Source organism: Antedon bifida, chromosome 5, assembly GCF_963402885.1.
Source record: "Antedon bifida chromosome 5, ecAntBifi1.1, whole genome shotgun sequence".
Taxonomy (NCBI): domain Eukaryota; kingdom Metazoa; phylum Echinodermata; class Crinoidea; order Comatulida; family Antedonidae; genus Antedon; species Antedon bifida.
Window position 1 is genome coordinate 7,568,343 of NC_136230.1, and position 27,404 is coordinate 7,595,746.

The 27,404-nt window shown below is 31.7% G+C and overlaps 2 protein-coding genes and 1 long non-coding RNA gene across 4 annotated transcripts in view; all 3 read left to right on the forward strand.

Moving 5' to 3' along the window:
* The window catches only part of LOC144842959 (uncharacterized), a 73,287-nt gene extending 64,515 nt beyond the window's left edge, over positions 1-8,772 (forward strand). For both annotated transcript variants that reach the window (XR_013612203.1, XR_013612204.1), the window contains exons 3-5: positions 7,552-7,583; positions 7,894-7,933; positions 8,674-8,772. This is a non-coding gene — a long non-coding RNA (uncharacterized LOC144842959). The remainder of the gene's footprint in view (positions 1-7,551; positions 7,584-7,893; positions 7,934-8,673) is intronic.
* The window catches only part of LOC144842951 (uncharacterized), a 57,077-nt gene extending 37,090 nt beyond the window's left edge, over positions 1-19,987 (forward strand). The window contains exon 3 of the mRNA XM_078699577.1: positions 19,626-19,987. The gene's annotated coding sequence lies outside the window, so the exon portion shown is untranslated. The remainder of the gene's footprint in view (positions 1-19,625) is intronic.
* LOC144843275 (uncharacterized) lies at positions 9,734-19,661 on the forward strand. The gene is made up of 4 exons (XM_078700069.1): positions 9,734-12,827; positions 13,968-18,498; positions 18,811-18,928; positions 19,626-19,661. Exons 1-4 carry the CDS (start codon positions 9,734-9,736, stop codon positions 19,659-19,661), a joined length of 7,779 nt encoding a protein of 2,592 aa, XP_078556195.1.
* Positions 19,988-27,404: the final 7,417 nt, after the last annotated feature.

A 27,404-nucleotide genomic window follows, 5' to 3' on the forward strand; every position in this document is an offset into this window, starting at 1 on the left:
TCAATAAAGTTATTTGCATCTAAAGAGGGGGCCTTGTAGATGACACCAACAATAATACTTTTCCCAGATTTTCTTTCAATTTCGATAAAAAGTGATTCGTATACGGAACTATCAGATAGTAGATCGACCCTTTCTTTAAATTTAATACCATTTCGGATATAAAAGCCAACACCTCCACCAGCCCTCCCAGGTCTGTTCTTATGAATAAAGGAATAGTGTTCAATTTGTGCTAGGGGATTATCATCCTTTAACCAAGTTTCTGTAATACCAATTACATCAAAGTTATGGTTAAGGGATTTTAATAATATTTGAATGTTATTTATATTATGTAGTAAGCTTCGGGCATTGATATGGAGGGAAGAAAATATTTGTTTATGATTGTCACTTTCACTTAGACAGGCGATTTGTTCAGGTTGGTAGTATTCACAATTTGTTTGGCTGGAAGAAAAAAAATAGGAATCTGGGTTGAGATTTTGTTCATGTTTATCATATGATGAATAAGGATTAAAAATTTGATTATCTAATCGGTTTTGTTTATCATTGTTATTTCCAGTAGGTAGGTTCATTTGGTTTTGTTTACACAGACACACACAAAACTAAACAGGAAGGTCGAAACATGGAGTAGACTAGCGATGTAAACAAAAAAAATATCTTTAAAGGTCACTTTAAAATGTGAAAAATTGGAAACAGTACTCGTAGTAATAATAATAACTGAGTCATAGAGAGATATACATTTATATTAAGTTCAACAAATCATCAAAACCGGTGTCAATGGAGTACACCAGCATTAATAGTGAGGTGAAATAAATCAATTGTTCAAGCAAGATAAAACATTGTTCGGGATACATTTGATATTGGAGTGGCCATACGATGACGTCAGAATGTCCGGTTAGCCAAATGGATGCATGATTCTATATCTACAACTCATTTACATTCAGAATATGTAAAAAAAAATAAAATTGACCATGTAGTTTAGAATCTATGACTGTTTAAAAAAAGGTATAATTTTTGACACATTTTTGAAATTGTTTATCAAAAACGCGCGCAAATTGTTCAATTCTACGTGCTCGTATGACGTGATTTTAAGTCGAAATTGTTTGAAAGTTGGTAAAATTACTAGAAAAGGCTGATAAAACAAAAATCAAGCAAAAAAAACATGTTTTTGCCCTACGTGCGCACGCGCGCGTAAAAATATTGCGCACGCATTGGAATTTTTGAAATGCTCAAAATGACCTGAAACGCGTAGAAAGTTGATTAGAAATTGATTTTACGCATTTTGAAATTTTAAACGCGCGTGCGCGCGTAACTTTCTTTAAAAAGTGCCATTTTTAATCCATAGAAAGTTAGCGCATGATATAAATTACACTTTTGCCAAGTTTCAGTTTAATTTGTTTTTTGGTTTTTAATCTATGGTAAATACGCGAAATTCTCAAAATCACGCGTAACTTACGCGGCGCAACTCTATAGTCAAAAAACGAAACGTCCTGCACATCTACAGCTACAGGTCAATCTTATGACAAAGTTACACAAACTTATGTTGGCCAGAATTAGAGATACGCTGCCAACAAAATTCAGGGAAAGAAAGAAGAACTAGATTTGAACTCGTCACTACGGACGAGTTAGGTTATCCGCAGCGCAAAGGCCACGTCATACGTTAGAATATTGCAAACAGAAAAACGATTATGCCATTAAAACAATTTCAGTGTGCTCTCTATTTTGTGTCACGTCTAAGTATATACAGTATACACTATATACTGTATACATACTACATACAGTGCCGTATAGGTAAAAATAAGTGATCAAAGTTATTTACGCTTTTGAACATGATGACGTCATCGCAATTTTAAAAATGGTAAATCATGTTAAAGATAATTGATTGACCTAGACAATATAAAAAAATGGAGGGCAATAGAATACGGATAAGTGGAGATGCGCTCTATTAAATGTGATAAGCTATGACGAAAGAGACAAAATCCTATATTTTATATTCAAGTGGCCATACGATGACGTCACAATGTCCGGTTAGCCATATTGATTCATGATTTGATATCTACAACTCATCAACTTCCAGAATCTGTAATTTTAAAAAATGTCACCACGTAGTTTGAAATCTATGACATTTTAAAAAAAGGCATAATTTGACAAATTTTTGAACTTTTTCATCAAAAACGCGCGCAAATTGTTCAATTTAACGTGCTCGTATGACGTGATTTTAAGTCAAAATTGTTTGAAAGTTGGTAAAATTACTAGAAAAAGTTGAAAAAACAAAAATCAAGCAAAAAAAAAATGATTTTGCGCTAAGTGCGCACGCACGCGTAAAAAAATTGCGCGCGTGTGGGAATTTTTGAAATGCTTAAAATGCCATGAAACGCGTAGAAAGTTGATTAGAAATTGATTTTTCGCATTTTGAAATTTTAAACGCGCGTGCGCGCGTAACTTTCTGTGAAACATGCCATTTTTAATCCATAGAAAGTTTGCGCTTGATATGACTTAAATTTTCACTAAGTTTCAAAACAAAATGACTTCTAGTTTTTAATCTATTATCAATCATTGAAATTCATAAAATGGCGCGTAAGTCACGTTGCGCGACTCTAAAGTCAAAAAACTAAACGTCCTGCACATCTACCGCTACAGGTCAATATTATGACAAAGTTACACAATCTTATGTTGGCCATAATTAGAGATATGCGTGCAACAAAATTCGTGGAAAGAAAGAAGAAAATAGAAAAAAAAGAAAAAAAATAAAAAAAAAAAAGATCCTGACAATAACAAGGGGTTATCCGCCAAGTGCGGATAACCAAAAAAAAGAAAAAACTAGATTTGAACTCGTCACTTTGACGAGTTCGGGTTATCCGCGCAAACGCAACATGCACATTCTTAACCATATGAACCTCGACAATTATTATGCCATCCTATGACATGAAATAAATATGTGTACAGTGCTGAATTGTACCTATTATGTAGCATACATCATATTACAGTATTTTACAGAATAAACTGTATATGTTATATACAGTGTAGCATAGACAAAATTACGAGACCCATCTTTTAAATCTAATTATTAACACGATGAAGTCATCAAATTGACATATAAAGATAACAATTTTAGAAGATAATTATCTAAATAATTACATTAAAACAAATTTGAAGAATTTTGGGCACGTAAAAGTGAGATGCGCTCTCGTTTAAACGCAATGAACTTTTACGCAAGAGATGAAAATATGACTTTTTGAATTCAACTGGCCATATGATGACGTCACAACATCTGATTGGCAAAATATTCACATGAATTTGTATCTACAATCCAATAGCTTCCAGAAAACGTTTTAATCATGATTATCACTTTTTATTCTGACGAGCTATAACAGATTGAAATTTACTGTAAAGATGAAAATAGGTGACCCACGTTATTTACATTTTTAGACATGATAATGTCATAAAAAAATAAAATATTTTTAAGTCATGCGAAAGATAGTTGATTGACCTAGACAGTATTAAAATATCTGAGGAAATGGAATACGTGTAAGCGAGATGCGCTCTATTTAATGTGATGAGCAATAACGAAAAAGTAAAAAATCCTATATTTTACATTCGTGTGGCCATACGGTGACGTCATAACATCCGAGGGGTAAAGATTCTGCATGAATTCATATCTACAACATATCTGCTTACATATTAAATTTAAAAAATTGGGGGTCGTGGATGATCCTGAGGAGCTATAATAGATTAAAAATAGGCATAATTTTGACAATATTTTGTCACTTTTGCAACTAAAACGCGCGCAAATGGTCTAAATCAACGTGTTCGTATGACGTCATTTTAATTTGAAATTATGTCAATATTTTTTTAAATCACTAGGAAAGACTGTAAAATCTTAATTCAAGAAAAAAACACATGATTTTCATGCTCCGTGCGCACCTTACGCGTAATTTTTTTCGCGCGCTTGGGAATTTTTGACATGTTCAAAATGTCATGATCAGCGTAGAAAGTTGATTAGAAATTAATTTTGCGCATTTTGAAAATTTAAATGCGCGTGCGCGCGTAACTTCTTGTGAAACATGCTATTTTTAATCCATAGAAAGTTGTCCCATGATATGACTTAAATTTTCACCAAGTGTCAATACAAAATGACTTTTGGTTTATAATCTATGATCAATCATTGAAATTCATAAAATTGCGCGTAACTTACGCTGCGCGACTCTAACGTCATATAACGAAGTTTCTTGCACATCTACAGCTACAGGTCAATCTTTTGACAAAGTTATACAATGTTATGTTGACAAGGATGAGAGATATGCATGCAACAAAATTCCGGGAAAGAAAGAAGAACAAAGAAGATGAAAAAAAAAAAGATATTTACAATCACAAGGGTTATCCGCAACTTCTAAGTTGCGGATAACCAAAAAAAAAAAAAAAAGATCCTGACAATAACAAGGGGTTATCCGCCAAGTGCGGATAACCAATAACATAGAAAAACTAGATTTGAACTCGTCACTACGGACGAGTTAGGTTATCCGCAGCGCAAAAGCCACGCGCACGACATAAGTTAGAATATTGCGCGCAGAAAAACGATTATGCCATTGAAAAAGTGTTAGTGCGCCCTCTATTTTGCTTCACGTCTAAGTATATACGGTATACACTATATACTGTATACGTACTACATACAGTGCAGAATAGGTGAAAATAAATGACCAAAGTTATTGACGCTTTTGAACATGATGACGTCATCACAATTTTAAAAATGGTAAATCATGTAAAAGATAATTGATTTACCTAGACAATATTACAAAATTGAGGAAAATGGAATATGGATAAGTAGAGATGCGCTCTATTAAATGTGATGAGCTATGACGAAAGAGACAAAAATCCTATATTTGATATTGGAGTGGCCATACGATGACGTCACAATGTCCGGTTAGCCAAATGGATGCATGATTCTATATCTACAACTCATCTACTTTCAGAATATGTAAAAAAAAATAAAATTGACCATGTAGTTTAAAATCTATGACTGTTTAAAAAAAGGTATAATTTTGACAAATTTTTGAAATTGTTAGTCAAAAACGCGCGCAAATTGTTCAATTCTACGTGCTCGTATGACGTGATATTAAGTCGAAATTGTATAAAAATTAGTAAAATTACTAGAAAAGGCTGGAAAAACAAAAATCAAGCAAAAAAAAAATTGTTTTTGCGCTACGCGCGCACGCGCGCGTAAAAATTGCGCACGCGTGGGAATTTTTGAAATGCTCAAAATGACATGAAACGCGTAGAAAGTTGATTAGAAATTGATTTTTCGCATTTTTAAATTTTAAACGCGCGTGCGCCCGTAACTTTCTGTAAAAAGTGCCATTTTTAATCCATAGAAAGTTAGCGCATGATATAAATTACACTTTTGCCAAGTTTCAATTTCAATTGTTTTTTGGTTTTCAATCTATGGTAAATACGCGAAATTCACAAAATCACGCGTAACTTACGCGGCGCAACTCTATAGTCAAAAAACGAAACGTCCTGCACATCTACAGCTACAGGTCAATCTTATGACAAAGTTACACAATCTTATGTTGGCCAGAATTAGAGATACGCTGCCAACAAAATTCAGGGAAAGAAAGAAGAATAACATAGAAAAAAAAAAAAAAAAAAAAAAAAAAAAAAAAGATCCTGACAATAACAAGGGGTTATCCGCCAAGTGCGGATAACCAATTATCCGCCAAGTGCGGATAACCAACTAGATTTGAACTCGTCACTACGGACGAGTTAGGTTATCCGCGCAAACGCAACGTGTAATATACACGTAGAAATTCAAAGGTCTACGTGAAAACTAATTTTCGTTATTTGTTACAATAATATTGATATTTTTGGCGGAGATTGCTTGCCATACTGTGTGGTGAAATTTGATCGAGGGGAAGGAAGGAGAGAAAAGACAACGTCGAACGTGTTGTTGTTGTATGCATGACTTGGATAACTCCACGTTGATTTTTATTTAGAGTCGCCACTCTGATAAAATTACAACAATTTTATATATTATTGTATATTATTCGTCAACGAATAATAATAATATCAAACTCAAGTTGTTTTTAATTTGATTAGTATAAGAAATAGGTAAGAAATTATGTGGATTGTTTGATTTGTAGTTGTAATTGCAACGTACTGACTGACTGGGCCTGCCACCAAGCCTACTTGTTACACACGGGAGGCTTGTTTTCAGAGATGATTAACGTAGTGACGTTTTTGTCAATGGCTTCCGAAGGAGAGGAGAACGTGTATGGCCTGATTTGTATGTTAAATATGAACAAATAGGCCTATAGAGTTTTAATTTATCTGGCAATTTTATAACCAATTTGTATGGATGGACTAGGTTTTTTTTAAATAATAATTAATGTTAAACAATTTGCAATCATAATGAATAGTTTTTATAAAGAAACCCTTAACTTTATGCATAGACCTAAATCAATACATGTTAGTGGTTTAATACAAGTTAGTATCTATTTTTAAATTTCTTTTTAGGTTGTACCTGTGCATTTATAGTGTGCATTTGTACATTATTGTTTGCAGAAATTGTTAATTTTAAGCAATTTCATAGTATCTACAGTAGAATATCGTAAGTAAATTAGGCCTAGGCCTAGTGTACATAAAATAAATAATTTGTAGAGATGATTAATGATAATGGCCTCATGATTGGGAGTGAAGAGTTGCCTGTTATTTTGTAGGCATATACTATTATGAAACATTTACATAATTCAGATTTTATTGTTTGTGAATAAAATATTAAATGAAATTAGCATTGAGACAACATGTAGGCCCTAATCAGTCGTCTTATACCCAGTGTTAATGTTGTTTATTGCCATTATTAATGTTTTTCCTTGGTTTTTTTTTTTAGATTGTAGAACATATACAGTGTCGGCTACAGCTGTGAGTATTAGTAGATTATCTGATAAACGGAGAAAACATATTTTCCTTATTTTGTGAACTGTTGCCTCTTATTTTGTAGGCATTTTCTATTATGAAACATTTACATCATTCAGATTTTATGGTTTGTGAATAAAATATTAAATGAAATTAGCATTGAGACAACATGTAGGCCCTAACCACCGTCCCATACCTAAAGTCATTTTGATGAAATTTCTTAATTTTTCAGACCTCGATTAAGAAGCATGTTGATTTGGAAAAAGTGTTAATGTTGTTTATTGCCATTATTAATGTTTTCCTTGTTTTTTCTTAGATTGTAGAACATATACAGTGTCGGCTACAGCTGTGTGAGTATTAGTAGATTATCTGTTAAACAGAGAAAACATATTTTCCTTACTTTGTGAACTGTTGCCTGTTATTTTGTAGGCATTTTTTATTATGAAACATTTACATCATTCAGATTTTATGGTTTGTGAATAAAATATTAAATGAAATTAGCATTAAGACAACATGTAGGCCCTAATCAGCTGTCTCATACCCAAAGTCATTTTGAGGAAATTTCTTAATTTTTCAGACATTAAGAAGCATTTTGATTTGGAAAAAGTGTTAATGTTGTTAATAATGTTTTTCCTTGTTTTTTTTTAGATTGTAGAAAATATACAGTGTCAGCTACAGCTGTGAGTATTAGTAGATTATTTGTTAAACGGAGAAAACATATTTTTCCTTACTTTGTGAACTTTTGCCTGTTATTTTGTAGCCATTTTCTATTATGAAACATTTACATAATTCTATTCTAATTTTATTGTTTGTGAATAAGATATTAAATGAAATTAGTATTGAGACAACATGTAGACCCCAATCAACCAGCCCATACCTAAAGTCATTTTGAGGAAATTTCTTAATTTTTCGATTAAGAAGCATGTTGATTTTGAAAAAGTGATAATGTTGTTTATTGCCATTATTAATGATTTTCCTTTTATTTTTTAGATTGTAGTTGTACAGAAAATATACAGTGTCAGTTACAGCTGTGAGTATTAGAAAATTATCTGTAAAACGGAAAAACATATTTTTCTTACTTTATGCCCTTCCTTAATTGATAAACATGTGTTGTCTGTAAATTTACAATACTGAGTGACGAAATATTTTTGTGTATAAAATTCTATTATATTAGAACATTGAATAATTAAACCTATTTTCAGATTATATGTTTATACTAGGACTTTATTGAATATTACAATATAACAATTTATGTGAATTATCATTTTATACAAGTATTTGATTAAAAGCAACAAAAATACAAGTTGATTTCGCAGAAGTTGAAAAATTGTGAAGGTGAAAGTGTTATAAAAGAATTTGTTTCCGACACATTCTATGTAATGAATTTTTGACATTTTTAGGTCAAAATATCTTCTATAGTGATTTATTTATATTGTATAAACGAAAGTCACAAATATATTATCACAATTTACTTAAAAATTTGGGACAATCATCCTTTTTAACATAAATGTGGCGGTCAGTTTCTCCAGGCATCTACTTGCAATTTACAAAATGGGTCTATCCTGAATTTAGTAGTGAGTTGGTCCTAATTTGTTTTGCTAGGCCCAATAGATCATGTTACATTCCACAAGGGGATGTGTATATTATTATTTAGCTATTTGTAAATACACTGATTTATCTACTGATTTAATTTATAATTCTTTGACTGTAATTTTTAGTACAGTGTATCTTAAAATCAATACCTAACTCTTTTTTTTTCTTTTATTGTAGGTGACTGTCTTATATAAACCCACTGGATCTCAGAAGAGATCCGGATCTTTAGAAAAAGATCCTTCTCTCCGAAGAGAGTATCTACGAGGGGTTACCGAACAAAGAATATTTCTGTACAATTTATCTGTAAAACATTCAGTAAAACATTCAGTAAAACCTTGAAGATAAACCGAAGTTTACTTCAAAACCATTTTTGCAAACATTCAGTAAAACCTTGAAGATAAACCGAAGTTTACTTCAAAACCATTTTTGCAAACATTCAGTGAAACCTTGAAGATAAACCGAAGTTTATTTCAAAACCATTTTTGCAAACATTCAGTAAAACCTTGAAGATAAACCAAAGTTTATTTCAAAACCATTTTTGCAAACATTCAGTGAAACCTTGAAGATAAACCGAAGTTTATTTCAAAACCATTTTTGCAAACATTCAGTGAAACCTTGAAGATAAACCAAAGTTTATTTCAAAACCATTTTTGCAGAAAGTTTGAAGAATAAAACAGAAGCTTATTACAAAGAAACAAATATTAAACAGAGTTTATTACAAAAGAATAAATTAAAGAAGATTTAAAGATCACTTTTTATTTGAATCTGCTATTAAGTAGAATTGTAAAAAGAATATAAATTACAATCTGAAACTATTTAGCATAACCAAGTATTACAGAGAAGTTTAAATTAATATAAAGTATTTCATCAAGCCAATATTAAGTAGAAGCTAATTTCTGTATTCAGTGAAATTGTATAATCTACTTATTGAAAAGAAGCAGACAAAAAAAATATTGAATATATATATATATATATATATTAAATATAAATTAGGGCAAAAGTTAAAATCATAGAAACAAAAGAGAATATAAAATTGAATTGTTTTTGGAATTTTAATAATATATTTTGTTGTAGCAAGTATTTCTTTTTTGAAGTTTTAATTGATAAAAGAACCTAATATTTATTGGAATTGTAGAATACATTTTAATTTAATTTGTAAACAAACTTTATTAATTTGAAGAAAATGGATATGCAATTCATAACAGTAGTTGGTATCTTTTTGTTAATTATCTTTACAATGATAATTTATTTGTGTAAGAATGTGAATAAAGAAGTTACAAGTAAAAAGCAGATTTTTGTCAATACAACTGGTAATGTTAATAATGGAGTTATGGATAAGACAGCAGAATTTAAAATAGTTGTTAATGACATCTTGGACCTACTTGATGAATGCTGTTCAACTGAGAATGTCAAAGACGAGAGAAATGATGATACAGGTAATGTCAATTCTGAATTTATGAAAGATACAACTGAATTTAAAGGAATAATTGATGATATCATAAACATATTATCTTATGGTACAGAGGTCACTTCAGAGTTTGATGATACATGCGATTTATGTAATATTGAAGTGAAAGTAGACGACAATTGCATAACATGTGACTGTTGTAGTCAATATTTTCATGTGAAATGTGTAAGAGATGTTTTTGAAGACAAACTATGTAATTCCAGGGTAATTTGGATTTGTTCAATGTGTGGGAATAGTAATTTTGTTGATAACATGTTGGGTGAAATAGGTATTCCCTGTCATTTCAATAGATATACGATTCTAGAACCTGATGAATCTGTCACTGCAGACTTTCCAGAATTAACGAAAAATAAAGAAAAACGTCGTAATAATGCCAAATTAAAATGTCAACAAACAGGAAGTGAAGATTTACTTGGTAGTGATTGGATGAGGGTAAGATCAAAGAAAAGAACCGACAACAGAAAAAAAAGATGTAAAAATAGAGGAAATAAGAAAAGGAGAAAGCGGGTTATAAATGGTATAAGTATAGAACCAGGTGTAAAATATATTGGCAAAGGTGTAAAAGATTTCTATGAAAGACGAAATAATAACAAAATGGAATGGAATATGAATACAAATACTTACAGAGAATACAACAAAGAAAATGCTAAAACGAATGTATTGGGAAATTCACAAATAATAATTGACGACAGTGGTAAGCCTACGTGTGATGTTTTGAAAAATACAAAAGTAATAAACGGAATACAACAACAATCAGGTGGTGGTTCGAAACGTTTACGAAATAACAAGGGTCGTTTTGTCAAAACTAAGAAGATTGATAACAAAAAATCACAAGGTAATGTGGACCTGAATTTAAAGAATGATTGCGATATTATGGAACGGATTGGCGAAGATATCATTTTAAAGAACATGGGTAATTCAGAAATAAAAACTGATGAGGATTTTAAAATGAAATGTACTGAAGAAAAAGACAACACAGCGACTGACGATGTGAAACCACAAAATAATAGCAAAATAAATGACAGAAATAGAATAATTGATAGTAATGGTACAGATCATAAAAATCAAACATGTGCAAGTTGTGAATTTGAGGAAAATGAAGTATTTATAATTAATGACGGATGCAAAAAAGCAGTGACTGAAAAAATTAGGTCCCATACTAAATCTAAATTTGACCAACATACTATCGATGTGGATATTGAAGTTTTAACAAAAAATAATTTTTCGGAAGAATTGATATTCGATGATGTACCAAAACAAAAAAATACACGAAAAAGGCAGAAAACACAATCAATAAATGAATTACAAGTATATAATAGTAATGAAAATATAACTGTAGCACAGGGTAATTTTAATCAAGGAAATTATAGATTTGGCTTTGCACGTGGTAAACAGTGTGTAGCAAATAGTCTTGTAGCTTTTCTTTATTCTACAAAGAAGAATGGAAATGAATTTTACACCAAAGACCTTGATACAATATTGACTCTTGGAAACGAGTTGTACTGTTACATTCAGAAAGATTCCACTATGCACGAGGACCTTTTGATGATTTCAGAACTGCCGAAAGAATTGGATATTTTGGATAACACATTCGTAATATCTCCCAAAGAATCAGTGTTTGGCATAATAGATGGGAATCTCGAATTTATGGCTGAATATGGAGCTTTATCATTAAAGCAAGCTGTTGAACAAGAATTACACCAACATGATGCATTTTTTATGAATTTCAACAGAAGCACATTTTCTATTATCAAACGTGTAAATGGATTTCTTATATTTGATCCACATGCAAGAGATCGATTTGGTTGTGTTAGTGAACATGGAAAGAGTATTTTACTTTACAGTGCATCTTGGCAAGGTGTGTACGATTATTGTATAAGATTAGCAAGGTCAATGAACTGTAATTTACATGACACCGAGTTTGAACTGACTGGTGTAAATATTGAAAATAAGTCTATGATTTTATGTTCCGCTTCTGTGCTCGATAATAATTGTGAACAAAGCAACTTGGGAAATGTCGATGTTGATGAACCTAGTACGTCTTATCAGCATAAATGTAGTACAAGATTACCAGACAAGAATATTGATTCTAAAGTTAAAGGCCAAAAACATAATAAAGAAGGTCATGTCTCATCAAGTAATGGATGGCAAAGTGATAGTGATATTGAAATTGTTAATGTTCAATATGGAAAAAGACCTGACGAGAATTTTAAATTTGTTCCGATCTTAGAAGAAGAAAAGAAAAACATTTGTAATAAAGTAGGCATTCATTGTGAACATACCGATAGGAATTGTGGTATTAACAGAGCTAGTCAGATTGGACATCCTCTTAAAATTACGAATATTACAGGTGATGGTAATTGTTTTTATCGTGCAATTTCATACATTATTTCTGGGACTGAAGATAATCATTTACTTTTAAGAAGAGCAATTACTAATCATTTATTGGAAACTGATGACTTATTTATTAATACATTTAGTCACGAATATAGATCAGTTAAGGAATATGTGTTTAAAAAAAGAGTAATGGATAATGGAACGTGGGCATCCAATACTGAAATAAGTGCAATGGCAAACTTGCTTAATACAGATATTTATTCATTTAATGATCAACTTTTGACGTGGCAATTGTTTTCTGCTAAAAAGCCGGGAAGAATAGATGATGTTACAACTGACAATGGTATATATATTTTGTACACCATGAATGTGCATTTTAATGTAGTGGAATCTGTCAATGTCAGTCAAAATAATGTTCAAGAAACAACAGGACAATTTGATATGAATTTCACAACGAAGAAACGAAAGAAAACGGGAAAAGAAACTTGTGACACATTTGAAGATATAGAACCAACACACAAACAGAGTAAAACTGTTGAAAACCCTTGTTTAGAAAACAGAGTAAAAATATTGAGCAGAAAACGAAAACAATCTTATAGAATTAGAAAAGAAAGAGCAAAGAATCTACAGAGAATTAAACGGGAAAGAGAAGAAAACAATAATTCAAAAGAAACAAATGAAATCGGAAACAAATATCAAAGTGATTCTGTATACAGAGAGGAAAAGAAACGCAAAGTAAAAGAGGCACAAAAAATAAGATATGGTGATAATGATTATAAATTCCAAAAGAGGAAGGAAAACAGAGAAAGACAACACAAAATGTATAGATGTAAACCTGAATATAATGTTAAGGTACGAAATAAAGCTAGACATAACTACAACATTAATTTGGATTACCGGACAACCAAAAAAGCCAACAATTTGTTAAATTATAAATTTAATGAAAAGTTTAAGCAAAATTTGAAAGAAACAATGAAAAATAGATACAACAATGATACAATATTTAGAAATAAAACTAGACAAAATAATAAACGAAGAAATAAGGAGAGGTATCACAATGACCTACAATTTCGACACAATTTGAAGCAAAAATTAGCAGAGAAGTATTGTAATAATTTAAAATTCAGAGAAAGCGTTACCCAAAAATTGGCAGAGAAGTATCGGAGTAATTTGAAATTTAGACAAAACTGTAAGCAGAAATTGGCAGAGAAGTATCGGAGTAATTTGAAATTTAGACAAAACTGTAAAGAAAAATTTACTGAAAAGTATCAGAGTAATTTGAAATTTAGACAAAATTGGAAAGAAAAATTGGCTGAAAAGTATCGGAGTAACTTGAAATTTAGACAAAAATGCAAAGACAAATTAGCAGAAAAGTATCGGAGTAATTTGAAATTTAGACACAACTGTAAGGTAAAATTGGCAGAGAAATATCGAGGTAATTCAAAATTTCGTCAAAGATGTAAGCAAAAGTGTAAGCAAAGATTTACAGAAAAGTATCATGGTGATGAAGGGTTCCGAAACAAAATTATGAAGAAAAACATGAAGAATCGGGAAAAAAACAAAACAGAAAACACTAATTTTGAGATTGTTTTAGAAAACTTTAGGGAAACAGTTTCTCGTGGTCCTGAATATGTTTGTTGTGTATGCTTTAAATTGTTATTCAAAGATCAAGTTATGAAGTGCATCAAAGCTAAATACAAAAATAAGGCTTGTATAAATGAAAAGTATTTGCATATTTGCAACAATGAATGTAATACACCATGTCAATTTGTCGAATCACCAAGATGTCGTTTATGGATTTGTTTCACATGCCACAGGAAAATGTTAAACGGGAAAGTTCCCGCAGAAGCCAATTCAAACAATTTACAACTACACGATATTCCTCCTGAGCTCAGGTGTTTAAATAATTTAGAGCAGCATTTGATTGGATTAAACATTCCTTTTATGAAATTAATGAATTTACCAAAAGGTGGACAGCATGGAATACATGGACCAGTCGTATGTGTACCATCAAATACTATTGAAACTGTAAAAATGCTGCCTAGACCAGAGGTTGATGATCAATTAATATCCGTAAAATTGAAGCGAAAGTTGTCTTACAAAGGTTATTACAAATATAAATTTGTTAACACTGCCAATGTTATTCAAGCTCTTAGATATTTACAAGATCATAACAAGTGCTATTTTGACATAGCTATTAATGAAGAATGGCATAATTATTTATCTGAAGAAAACATCGAAAATGCAAATACTAAGGTAGATGAAAATCAAACATGTATAGAAAACAATGAAGAAGAAGGGGAAGAATTAGAAGACCGATTGTGTGGTGCTATCTTTGATACAAGTCTCCAACCTGTTGACAGGCGACAAAATTTGGTTGATGAATATTTTAATGACATAATTTGTTGTGCACCGTGTGAAAATAATAGCCCTATTGCATTATTAAGTAATAAAAGCAATGAAGCAAAATCATTTCCAGTGTTATTTCCAACAGGCCAACCAACATTCCATGATACAAGAGATGTTAAAATAACACTCGGACGTTATTTTCATAATAGATTAATGCATATAGATAACAGGTTTGCACAAAATACAGAATTCTTATTTTATGCTCAATCGTTATATGAACTTCAACAAATTTTATCAAGTATTTCCATTGCATTGCGAAAAGGGTCAAGTAAAAAGGATGATTTTAGTAAAGTTACTGTATCCGATTTAAAAAATGTTAACAAAATTGAGGAAATTTTAAAATCTGATAGGGGTTATAAATTTTTAAAACAAATTCGAGGAACTCCACCGTACTGGCAAGCTACACAGAAAGATGTAATAGCAATGGTTAGACAGATTGGAAAGCCAACATTCTTTCTTTCATTCTCAAGTGCTGACTTCCGTTGGAAAGAAATAATGACGACATTATTAAGTCAGTCAGGAGACCAAAGAAACATTGAAGAATTGGAATGGGCAGATAAATGTAATTTGTTGAAATCAAATCCAGTGACTGTTGCCAGAATGTTTGACAAACGCTTTCATACTTTTTTGAAAAATGTAATTTTGTCTGAAGCACAGCCTATTGGTAAAGTCATAGATTATTTTTACCGAATTGAATTTCAAATGAGAGGAAGTCCACATGTTCATATGTTAGTATGGGTTGAAAATGCTCCTATTTTTGGTACAGATAAAGATAACGAAGTTATTAATTTTGTCGATAAATATATTTCTTGTGCTGTGCCATGTGAAACTGTAGATCCTGAAATGAATGAAATTGTTAAAAGTGTGCAAATTCACAGTAAAAGACATTCTAAATCATGTAAAAAAAAGGGAACAAACTGCAGATTTAACTTCCCCAGACAACCTTCTGGAAATACATTTGTTATGAGACCTACAATTGTGGATAAAGACAATGATGATAATGATGACAATAAACAAGCAATGGAGCTATTAACCTCAGTAAAAGATGCTGTGACTAATGAAGAAACATATAAAAATGCAATAGAACTTTTTCAAAGTTTAGGTATTACACAGAGTGCATTTGAGAAAGCAAATAATTGTGTAGCTACTGAGGAAAAGATTGTTATAAAGAGAAACCCTCAAGATGTGTGGGTAAATCAATATAATCCTTCCTTATTGAGAGCATGGAATGCTAATATGGATATTCAGTATATTACAAATGTATATGCATGTATTATTTACGTTATAGGATATATGTCTAAATCTGAACGGGAAATGGGCTTACTTTTATCTCATGCAGCATCAGAAGTGAAAGAAGGCAATGAAGATGCTAGACAAAGTCTGCGAAAACTTGGTAATGTTTATATGAATAACCGAGAAGTGTCTGCACAAGAAAGTATTTATCGTGTTTGTAGTTTAAGATTAAAAGAATGTTCAAGAAAAGTTGAATTTATCCCAGTAGGACCTAATCCTGTCAGAATGAGTTTACCACTAAGTGTAATTAAAAACAAAGCAGATGATGATGTAAGTGCATGGTTGCCAAATAAGATCGACAAATATAAAGCTCGACCTAATAGTTCTGAATTTAATAAAATGTGCCTTGCAAAATTTTGTTCAGAATATAGAATATTGAGTTCATCAGAAATTAAAGGAAACAAACAAAAAAAGAATGTATTTCAGTTAAAAAAACAGTTGGGATTCATCCAAAAAAGAACACGAACTAGTAATGCTATAGTAAGATACCCTCGATTTCCAATGGATACAGCACCTGAGAAATATTTTTTGAGTATACTTCAGTTATTTCTACCATTTCGAAAAGATGAACAGTTAAAACCTCCAAATTTTGAAACGTATGAACAATTTCATGAGAAAGGATGTGTGAAATTATGTGGCTGTCAATTACAAACGGTAAAGTCAATAGTACATGGAAACATGGAACAATATGAAAAAAGTGCTGATGATGTTGAAAAAGCACAGGAATGTTTATCAAAATTTGGACCACAAGAAGATGCATGGAGCCTATTATGTCCAGAAAGCGAAAAAGAAAGGTTAGACAACCCAAAGCCAAATGTAGAGGTTGATGATGAAGAAGATGAATTTTTCATTCCAGATTTTGGAATTCAAAAAAATCATACATCTAAAGTAGAGTCTAATTCATCTAATGTTCCAAGACCAGAATTGAACAAAATGATTCGATCTTTAAATGAAAAACAACAACATATATTTTATAAGACAAGACAATGGTGTTTAGACAAAGTTAATGGTAAAAAACCTGAAGCATTTTATACTTTCATAACTGGAGGCGCTGGTACAGGAAAAAGTCATTTGGTAAATTGTATTTATAATGAAGCGACACGTATTCTTGGAAAGATTATGGAAAATCCCGATGATTTGTCAATTTTGAAATTAGCTCCTACAGGAATTGCAGCATATAATATTAAAGGTCAAACAATTCATAGCGCTTTGTCTATCCCGATTAATATTTCACTTCCGTATCAACCACTTGGAGAAGAAAAAATAAGTGCACTTCGTAATCAGTTGCGTCAGTTGCAAATTGTTATTATAGATGAAATATCAATGGTAAATCAAAGGTTACTTTGGTATATCCACGGACGATTAAGGCAAGTAAAACAAGTACGCAACGATAGTCCATTTGGTAACATTTCAGTAATTGCTGTTGGTGATTTTTATCAGTTACCCCCAGTGATGGGCAGTTCGTTATATAAAGACACATTGGAAAGCTCACTATGGATAGATAAGTTTAAGCAAGTACAGTTAGACCAAATCATGAGGCAAAAAGAAGATAAAGAATTTGCTTTATTGTTAAACAAATTGCGTACAAAAGAAAAACATGATTGTTTGTCTGATAACGATTTATTTGTTTTAAAATCACGTGAAACAGGTGAAGAATGTGAAGATGCTGTTCATATTTACCCACGCAACAAACAAGTTGATGAATGGAATAAAAAAATGTTGCACAAAATCTGTACAGACATTGTATGCATTGAAGCAGAAGATAGTGTAGTAAACGCCAAGAAACAGAGCAAAATTTGTGACAAACCTCGGAATTCACGTCAAACTAGTTTACTAAATTATTTGTGGATTGCACTTAATGCCAGAGTGATGTTGATTAAAAATGTAGATGTTAAAAAAGGCTTAACGAATGGATGTATGGGACATGTTTATGAAATAGTCAAACCCAATAATAACGCCAAACCAGTATCTATTAAAGTAAAGTTTGATAATAATGACATCGGTGTTCAGGCAATTGAAATGTTTAAAGAATCTATGGGGAATAAATATAGTCGAAAACAATTTCCTCTCAAATTAGCATATGCATGCACAGTTCATAAAGTCCAAGGATTGACAATGAATGAAGCAGTAGTTTGCCTTAAAAATACCTTTGCACCTGGACAAGCATACGTAGCCCTCAGTCGTGTTACTTCAATATCTGGACTTACTATTGAACATCTTGATCCTAATCTGATTTATTGTGATCCAAACATAAAGAAATGCTTAAACAATATGGATTCATATGTACAATGTGAAAAACAAGGTCATGATTCGGATTCTAAATTTTCAATAATGTTACATAACATTCAAGGCCTTAAACAACATTTTGCTGATCTTCAGTGCAATGATTTATTTATGAATTCTAGTATCATATGTCTAACTGAAACGTGGTTGAATAAAGATGACGATGTTTTTGAAGTAAGTATTGACCCGTATAAATTGTATCATCAAGCAAGGTATGATTCGTATTCTAATAGAAATGATCTGAGTTCCAAAATGAAAAATCAGGCTCATGGCGGCGTTGCAGTGTATACCAAAAACACGTTTTCAAGCAGATTAAACATACCTAATTATGATATAGAAGCAGTTTCATTTTTAATAACAAGTCCAATTTCAGTTTCCGTGTCAGTAATTTATCGACCCCCAAGCTATGATATTAATCAATTCTGTCAAAATTTGACAAAATATTTGGAAGAGTTACAAAAAGTGAGTACAAAATGTGTTGTAATGGGTGATTTTAATGAAAATCTTTTCAAACAATCTTCCAGAGTGAATAATTTAATGTCAGATAATGAGTACCGACAACATGTTACATGTTCCACCACTGAAAACAATACATTGATAGATCATGTCTATAGCAAAGGTCTTGATTCAGTACAGGCTGAAGTAATTCCAATTTATTATAGCTATCATGAGGCCATTCAAATTAAATTTTAATTGCAGAATTATTTATTTAAATTTATTTGAATAATGTTTATGTGAATGGAAATTGAACTTGCAGTATTATTTATTCAACTTGCTTATTACATTCTTACATTATGAAATGGAGAAAAACTGAAAAAAAAAAATGAAATACTATTAAGCCTATCACTACATGGGCAAGCGTGATAAAATATAAGAACGTCAAAATATATTAATATATAATAATATACAGGAAAATAATCCAACAGAATACGATAAAAAACTTCTTTCAAATTGAAAATAGAACTGGATACAAATCAAGTTTCTCCTGTATAGGAGAAACAATATCTGGTGAATAAGCACATTTTAATCTTTTTTTATGTGAGTTATATTATTATAAAGATTGTTATGAATTTGAATATATCAATGTTGCAATCTGTGCACATAATAGTCTTTCAGTATTTACCGGTATTCAAGTAATGTTAAAAATAAAAAGTTACATTTTACAGAAGAAAATACGTTTTGTTTTATACGATCACCAATACTTCATTAGGTCTATACATAATTTAAAGCTGTATACTTGTTTTTTATATTATTTTGTCTATCTATTCAGTTTCACGTGAAATTAGTAATAATTTACTCACTTGCAAGAATAATCAATTTACTTTGTTTTGGTTTTTAGGTGTTCAATGGAATGGTTTCATCTCTTCAATCATAATGGGATCCGGATTATTTGGCAGTCAGTAATGCAGAATTTGCTCTTTCATAGCAATTGTCTAAACGCGGCAAATGATTCAATTATTAATTATATTATATTTAATTATAGTTAATAATTAAGAAGCTTCTATAAATATGTCAATAAATATGTGTTTAATAAATCCACAACTAACAAATTAACATGTATATAATGTACTAAGTAAAATTACTGATCACCAACGTGTGCATGAACTACTGTATAGTATAAACAGCCTACTATATTATGTTAACAATTTTGTGCAATTTGCAATAACCAATGAAAGCTTTTATAAATACACAGACTTTATACATATTTGTGTGTTTTCTTCATTTTGTTTGAAATAAAAGATTATTTTTAACAGTTATGGTGTGGTGATATTAGTTTTATCTATTGGAGCAAGTTTCACTGGTAACTGAGATAATTGATCAGATCAAATCACAGAGCAAAGAAGACAAGAAATTGTTATTGTTATTATTATTCACACAAATGTATATTTTGTGTCACGTCTAAGTATAGAAAGTATACACTATAATATACTGTTATTATGTACTACATACAGTGGTGCAAATAAGTGACCAAAGTTATTGACGCTTTAGAACATGATGACGTCATCACAATTTTAAAAATGGTAAATCATGTAAAAGATAATTGATTGACCTAGACAATATTACAAAATTGAGTAAAATAGAATATGGATAAGTAGAGATGCGCTCTATTAAATGTGATGAGCTATGACGAAAGAGACAAAAATCATATATTTGATATTGGAGTGGCCATACGATAACGTCACAATGTCCGGTTAGCCAAATGGATGCATGATTCTATATCTACAACTCATCTACTTCCAGAATATGTAAAAAAAAATAAAATTGACCATGTAGTTTAGAATCTATGACTGTTTAAAAAAAGGTATAATTTTGACAAATTTTTGAAAATGTTTATCAAAAACGCGCGCAAATTGTTCAATTCTACGTGCTCGTATGACGTGATTTTAAGTCGAAATTGTTTGAAAGTTCGTAAAATTACTAGAAAAGGCTGAAAAAACAAAAATCAAGCAAAAAAAAACATATTTTTGCCCTACGTGCGCACGCGCGCGTAAAATATTGCGCACGCGTGGGAATTTTTGAAATGCTCAAAATGACATGAAACGCGTAGAAAGTTGATTAGAAATAGATTTTTCGCAATTTGAAATTTTAAACGCGCGTGCGCGCGTAACTTTCTGCGCAACCTGCCATTTTTAATCCATAGAAAGTTTGCGCTTGATATGACTTAAATTTTCACTAAGTTTCAATACAAAATGACTTTTGGTTTTTAATCTATGATCAATCATTGAAATTCATAAAATTGCGCGTAACTTACGCTGCGCAACTCCGAAATCGTCGAAAAGCTTGGCTGCACATCTACAGCTATAGGTTAATCTTATGACAAAGTTATACAATCTTTTGTTGGCCAGAAGATAGAGATACGCTGCTAACAAAATTCGTGGAAAGAAAGAAGAATAAGATAGAAAAAAAAAAAGAAAAAAAAAAAAGATCCTGACAATAACAAGGGGTTATCCGCCAAGTGCGGATAACCAACTAGATTTGAACTCGTCACTACGGACGAGTTAGGTTATCCGCAGCGCAAACGCCACGTGCACGTCATACGTTAGAATATTGCGCAGAGAAAAACGATTATGCCATTGAAAAAATGTTAGCGTGCTCTCTATTTTGTGTCACGTCACGTAAGTATATACAGTTTACACTATATATTGCATACGTACTACATACAGTGCAGAATAGGTGAAAATAAGTGACACAAGTTATTAACGCTTTTGGACTTGATGACGTCATCACAATTTAAAAAATGGTATATCATGCGAAAGATTATTGATTGGCCTAGACAATATCAAAAAAATGGGGGGAAATGGAATACGGATAAGTGGAGATGCGCTCTATTAAATGTGATGAGCTATGACGAAAGAGACAAAAATCCTATATTTTATATTCGAGTGGCCATACGATGACGTCACAATGTCCGGTTAGCCATATCGATGCATGATCCTATATCAACAACTCATCTACTTCCAGAATTTGTAATAAAAAATAAACTTCACTATGTAGTTTAGAATTTATGACTGTTTAAAAAAAAGCATAATTTTGACGAATTTTTGAACTTTTTCATCAAAAACGCGCGCAAATTATCCAATTCCACGTGCTCGTATGACGTGATTTTAAGGCGAAATTGTTAAAAAATTGGTAAAATTACTAGAAAAGGCTGGAAAAACAAAAATCACGCGAAAAAATTATATTTTTGCGCTACATGCGCACGCGCACGTAAAATAATTGCGCGTGCGTGGGAATTTTTGAAATGCTCAAAATGACATGAAACGCGTAGAAAGTTGATTAGAAGTTGATTTTTCGCAATTTGAAATTTTAAACGCGCGTGCGCGCGTAAATTTCTGTCAAACATGACATTTTTAATCCATAGAAAGTTTGCACTTGATATGACTTAAATGTTCACCAAGTGTCATTACAAAATGACTTTTGGTTTTTAGTCTATGTCAAATACGTGAAATTCATAAAATCGCGCGTAACTTACGCTGCGCGACTCTAAAGTAAAAAAACGAACTGTCCTGCACTTCTACAGATAGAGGTCAATCTTCTGACAAAGTTATACAATGTAATGTTAAGAAGAATTTGAGATACACGTGACACAAAATTCTGGGAAAGAAAGAAGAATATAGAAAAAAAAAAAAAAGATCCTGACAATAACAAGGGGTTATCCGCCAAGTGCGGATAACCAAAAAAAAAAAAAAAAAAAAAAAAAAAAAGATCCTGACAATAACAAGGGGTTATCCGCCAAGTGCGGATAACCAAAAAAGAAAAAAAAAAAAAAAAAAAAGATCCTGACAATAACAAGGGGTTATCCGCCAAGTGCGGATAACCAAAAAAAAAAAGATATTTACAATCACAAGGGTTATCCGCAACTAAGTTGCGGATAACCAACTAGATTTGAACTCGTCACTTCGACGAGTTCGGGTTATCCGCGCAAACGCAACATGCACATACTTTAAACTATATGAACTTCGTCAATTATTATACCATCCTATGACATGAATGAAGTATGTTTACAGTGCTGAATTGTACCTATTTTGTAGCATACAGCATATTACAGTATTTACAGAATACACTGTATGTTATATACAGTGTAGCATAGACGAAATTACGAGACCCATCTTTTAAATCCAATTATTAACACGGTGATGTCATCAAATTGACATATAAGGAAAACAATTTTAGAAGATAATTATCTAAATAATTACATTAATACAAATTTGAAGAATTTTGAAAACGTAAAAGAAAGATGCGCTCTCGTTTAAACGCAATGAACTTTTACGCAAGAGATGAAAATATGACTTTTTGAATTCAACTGGCCATATGATGACGTCACAACATCTGATTGGCAAAATATTTACATGAATTCGTATCTACAATCCAATAGCTTCCAGAAAACGTTTTAATCATGATTATCACTTTTTATTGTGACGAGCTATAACAGATTGAAATTTACTGTAAAGATGAAAATAGGGGACCCACGTTATTTACATTTTTAAACATGATGACGTCATAAAAATTAAAATATTTTTAACTCATGCGAAAGACAGTTGATTGACCTAGAGAGTATTAAAATATCTGTGGAAATGGAATACGTATTAGCGAGATGCGCTCTATTTAATGTGATGAGCAATAACGAAAGAGTAAAAAATCCTATATTTTAGATTCGTGTGGCCATACGATGACGTCATAACACCCGAGGGATAAAAATTCTGCATGAATTCATATCTACAATTTATCTTCTTGCATAATAAGTTAAAAAAATCACCTTTGATCCTGAAGAGCTATAATAGATTCAAAATAGGCATATATTTGACAATATTTTGTAACTTTTTCAACTAAAACGCGCGCAAATGTTATAAATCAACGTGTTCGTATGACGTCATTTTAATTTGAAATGATGTCAATCTTTTTTTAAATGACTAGGAAAGTCTGGAAAATCACAATTCAAGAGAAAAAACATGATTTTCATACTCCGTGCGCATCTTACGCGCAAAATTTTTCGCGCGCGCGGGAATTTTTGACATGCTCAAAATGTCATGATCAGCGCAGAAAGTTGATTAGAAATTAATTTTGCGCATTTTGAAACTTTAAATGCGCGTGCGCGCGTAACTTCTTGTAAAACATGCCATTTTTAATCCATAGAAAGTTTGCCTTTGATATGAATTAAATATTCACCAAATGTCAATACAAAATGACTTTTATTTTTTATCCTATGATCAATCATTGAAATTCATAAAATCGCGCGTAAGTCACGTTGCGCAACTCTGACGTCATTCAAAATATGGAGGTGCACAACTTCAGGTAAATGTCCATATAATGACAAAGTTATACAAAAGATATATTCACAAGCAATAGGGGATATGCGACGCACAAAAATCCGGGAAAGAAAGAAGAACTAGACATAACTAATGAAACTCGTCACTTTGACGAGTTAGTTATCCGCACCACGACAAATGCCACGTTCACATCATACGTTGGAATATTGCACACAGATAAAGATTATGGCATTATGACAAGAACTGAAGAATATGATATGCTGTTAGTGCTGAATTCTGTCAATTTTGTGTCATATAGCATATACATGCAAACAGTATAATCTGTATACATATTACATACAGTGTAGAATAGGTGAAATTACGGGACCCGCCATTTATTCCAATTTTTAACATGGCGACGGTATCAAAATGAAACACTTGGATAGCAATTTCAGAAGGAAATTATCTCAGGAACAACATATTAATATAGATGCGCACCCTTTTAAATGTGATGAACTATTACGCAAAATATGAAAATTTGACCTTTTTAATTAAACTTGTCATATGATGACGTCACAACATCTGATTGACAAAATGTTCACATGAATTCGTATCTACAATCCAATAGCTTCTAGAAAAAGTTTTAATCGTGATTATCACATTTTATTCTTACGAGCTATAACAGATTAAAATTTACTGTAAAGATAAAATTAATGACCCACGTAATTTAAATTTTTAGGCATGATGACGTTATAAAAATTAAAATATTTTTAACTCATGCGAAAGAAAATTGATTGACCTAGATAATATTAAAATCTCGGAGAAAATGGAAGACGGATAAGCGTGATGCGCTCCATTGAATGTGATGAGCAATAACGAAAGAGACAAAAATCCTATTTTTTACATTTGTGTGGCCATACGATGACGTCACAACATCCGTAAGGAAAAAATTCTGCATGAATTCATATCTACAACATATCTGCTTACATATTAAGTTAAAAAACTCGGGGGTAACGGTTGATCCTGAGGAGCTATAATAGATTCAAAATAGGCATAATTTTGACAATATTTTGTAACTTTTGCAACTAAAACGCATGCAAATGGTCTAAATCAACGTGTACGTATGACGTCATTTTAATTTGAAATGATGTCAATCTTTTTAAAAATGACTAGGAAAGGCTGGAAAATCACAATTTAATAGAAAAAAACATGATTTTCATGCTGCGTGCGCACTGCACGCGTAAAATTGTTCGCGCGCGCGGGAAATTTTGACATGCGCAAAATGTCATGAATGGCGTAAAAAGTTGATTAGAAATTAATTTTGCGCATTTTAAAATTTTAAATGCGCATGCGCGCGTAACTTCTTGTAAAACACGCCATTTTTAGTTAACTAAAAGTTTGCCCTTGATATGACTTAAATTTTCATAAAGGGTAAAAAAAAAATTACGCTTGGTTTTTAAGCTATGATCAATCATAAAAAATCATAAAATCGCGCGTAAGTCACGTTGCGCAACTCTGACGTCATTCAAAAATAGGAGGTGCACAACTTCACGTAAATGCCCATATGTTGACAAAGTTATGAAATGTTATGTTTACCCATTTTAGAGATACGCTCTGCACAAAAAGTGAGGGAGAAAGTTAAGACAGAAGAATAATACTAGACATGAAACTCGTCACTTTGACGAGTTAGTTATCCGCACGACAAACGCCACGTCCACGCCATACGTTGGAATATTGCACACGGAAAAAGATTATGGAATTATGACCTGAACTGAAGACTATGATATGTTGTTATTGCTGAATTCTATTATTTTGATTCATATATAGTATACACAGTGTAATCTGTATACATATCACATACAGTGTAGAATAGGGGAAATTACGGGACCCGCTATTTATTGCAATTTTTAACATGTTGATGGTTTTAAAATGAAACGCGAAGGTAGCAATTTTGGAAGGAAATTATCTCAGCAACAACATATTAACGTGTAGAAGAAATTTGAATAGGTGAAATATTAATGCGCGCTCTTTTAAATGTAATGAACTATGACATAAAATATGAAAATACGACTTTTTTTATTTAACTGGCCATATGATGACGTCACCACATCCGATTGGCAAAATTTTCACATGATTTTGTATCTACAATCCAATAGCTTCAAGAAAACGTTTAATCGTGATTATCACTTTTTATTCTTACGAGCTATAACAGATTGAAATTTACTGTAAAGATGAAATTAATGCCACACGTAACTTAAATTTTTAGGCATGATGACGTCATAAAAATTAAAATATTTGTAACTCATGCTAAAGATAGTTCATTGACCTAGACAATATCAAAATCGGGGTGAAAATGGAAAACGGATAAGTAGAGATGCGCTCTATTAAATGTGATGAGCTATGACGAAAGATACAAAAATCCTAAATTTTATATTCGCGTGGCCATACGATGACGTCACAATGTCCGGTTAACCATATTATTACATGATCTGATATCTACAACTCATCAACTTCAAGAATATGTCATCCACAAAAAGTTGACCGTCCAGTTTAGAAATTACGACTGTTTAAAAAAAGGCATAATTTTGACAAATTTTGACGAATTTTTAAACTTTTTCATCAAAAACTCGCGAAAATTATCCAATTCTACGTGCCCGTATGACGTGATTTTAAGTCGAAATTGTTTAAAAGTTTGTAAAATTACTAGAAAAAGGCTGGAAAAACATAAATCACGCGAAAAAAAAAGGTTTTTTGCGCTACGTGCGCACGCATGCGTAAAAAAATTGCGCGTGCCTGGGAATTTTTGACATGCTTAAAATGACATGAAACGCGTAGAAAGTTGATTAGTAATTGATTTTTCGCATTTTGAAATTTTAAACGCGCGTGCGCGCGTAACTTCGTATGATACATGTCATTTTTTGTCCACAGAAAGTTAGCGCATGATATAAATTAAACTTTTGCTAAGTTTCATTTGAAATTGTTATATGGTTTTCGATCTATGTTAAATACGCGAAAAACGTAAAAACGCGCGTAAGTCACGTTGCGCAACTCTGACGTCATTCACAATAAGAGGTGCACAACTTCACGTGAATGCCCATATGTTGACAAAGTTATGAAACGTTAACTGTACACGTTTTAGAGATACGCTCTGCACAAAAATGACGGAAAGAAAGAAGAATACAGAAAAAAAAAAGATGAAACAGGACAGTTCCAAGGAGTTATCCGCTGAATGCGGATAACTAAAATGCGGATAACTAATAAAATTGAAACAGGACGATTACAAGGAGTTATCCGCTACTAAGCGGATAACTAATAACAAAGAAGATGAAAAAAAAGATATTTACAATCACATGGGTTATCCTGCAACTAAG

Bases quoted from the DNA above. Each gene is read 5' to 3' on its own strand.
- LOC144843275 (XM_078700069.1), top strand. From the start codon at position 9,734: ATGATAATTTATTTGTGTAAGAATGTGAATAAAGAAGTTACAAGTAAA. The intron at 12,828-13,967 runs GTAAAACTGTTG...TGTTATTCAAAG, and splicing joins AGAACCAACACACAAACAGA to ATCAAGTTATGAAGTGCATC. The intron at 18,499-18,810 runs GTATGATTCGTA...ACAATCTTCCAG, and splicing joins AAATTGTATCATCAAGCAAG to AGTGAATAATTTAATGTCAG.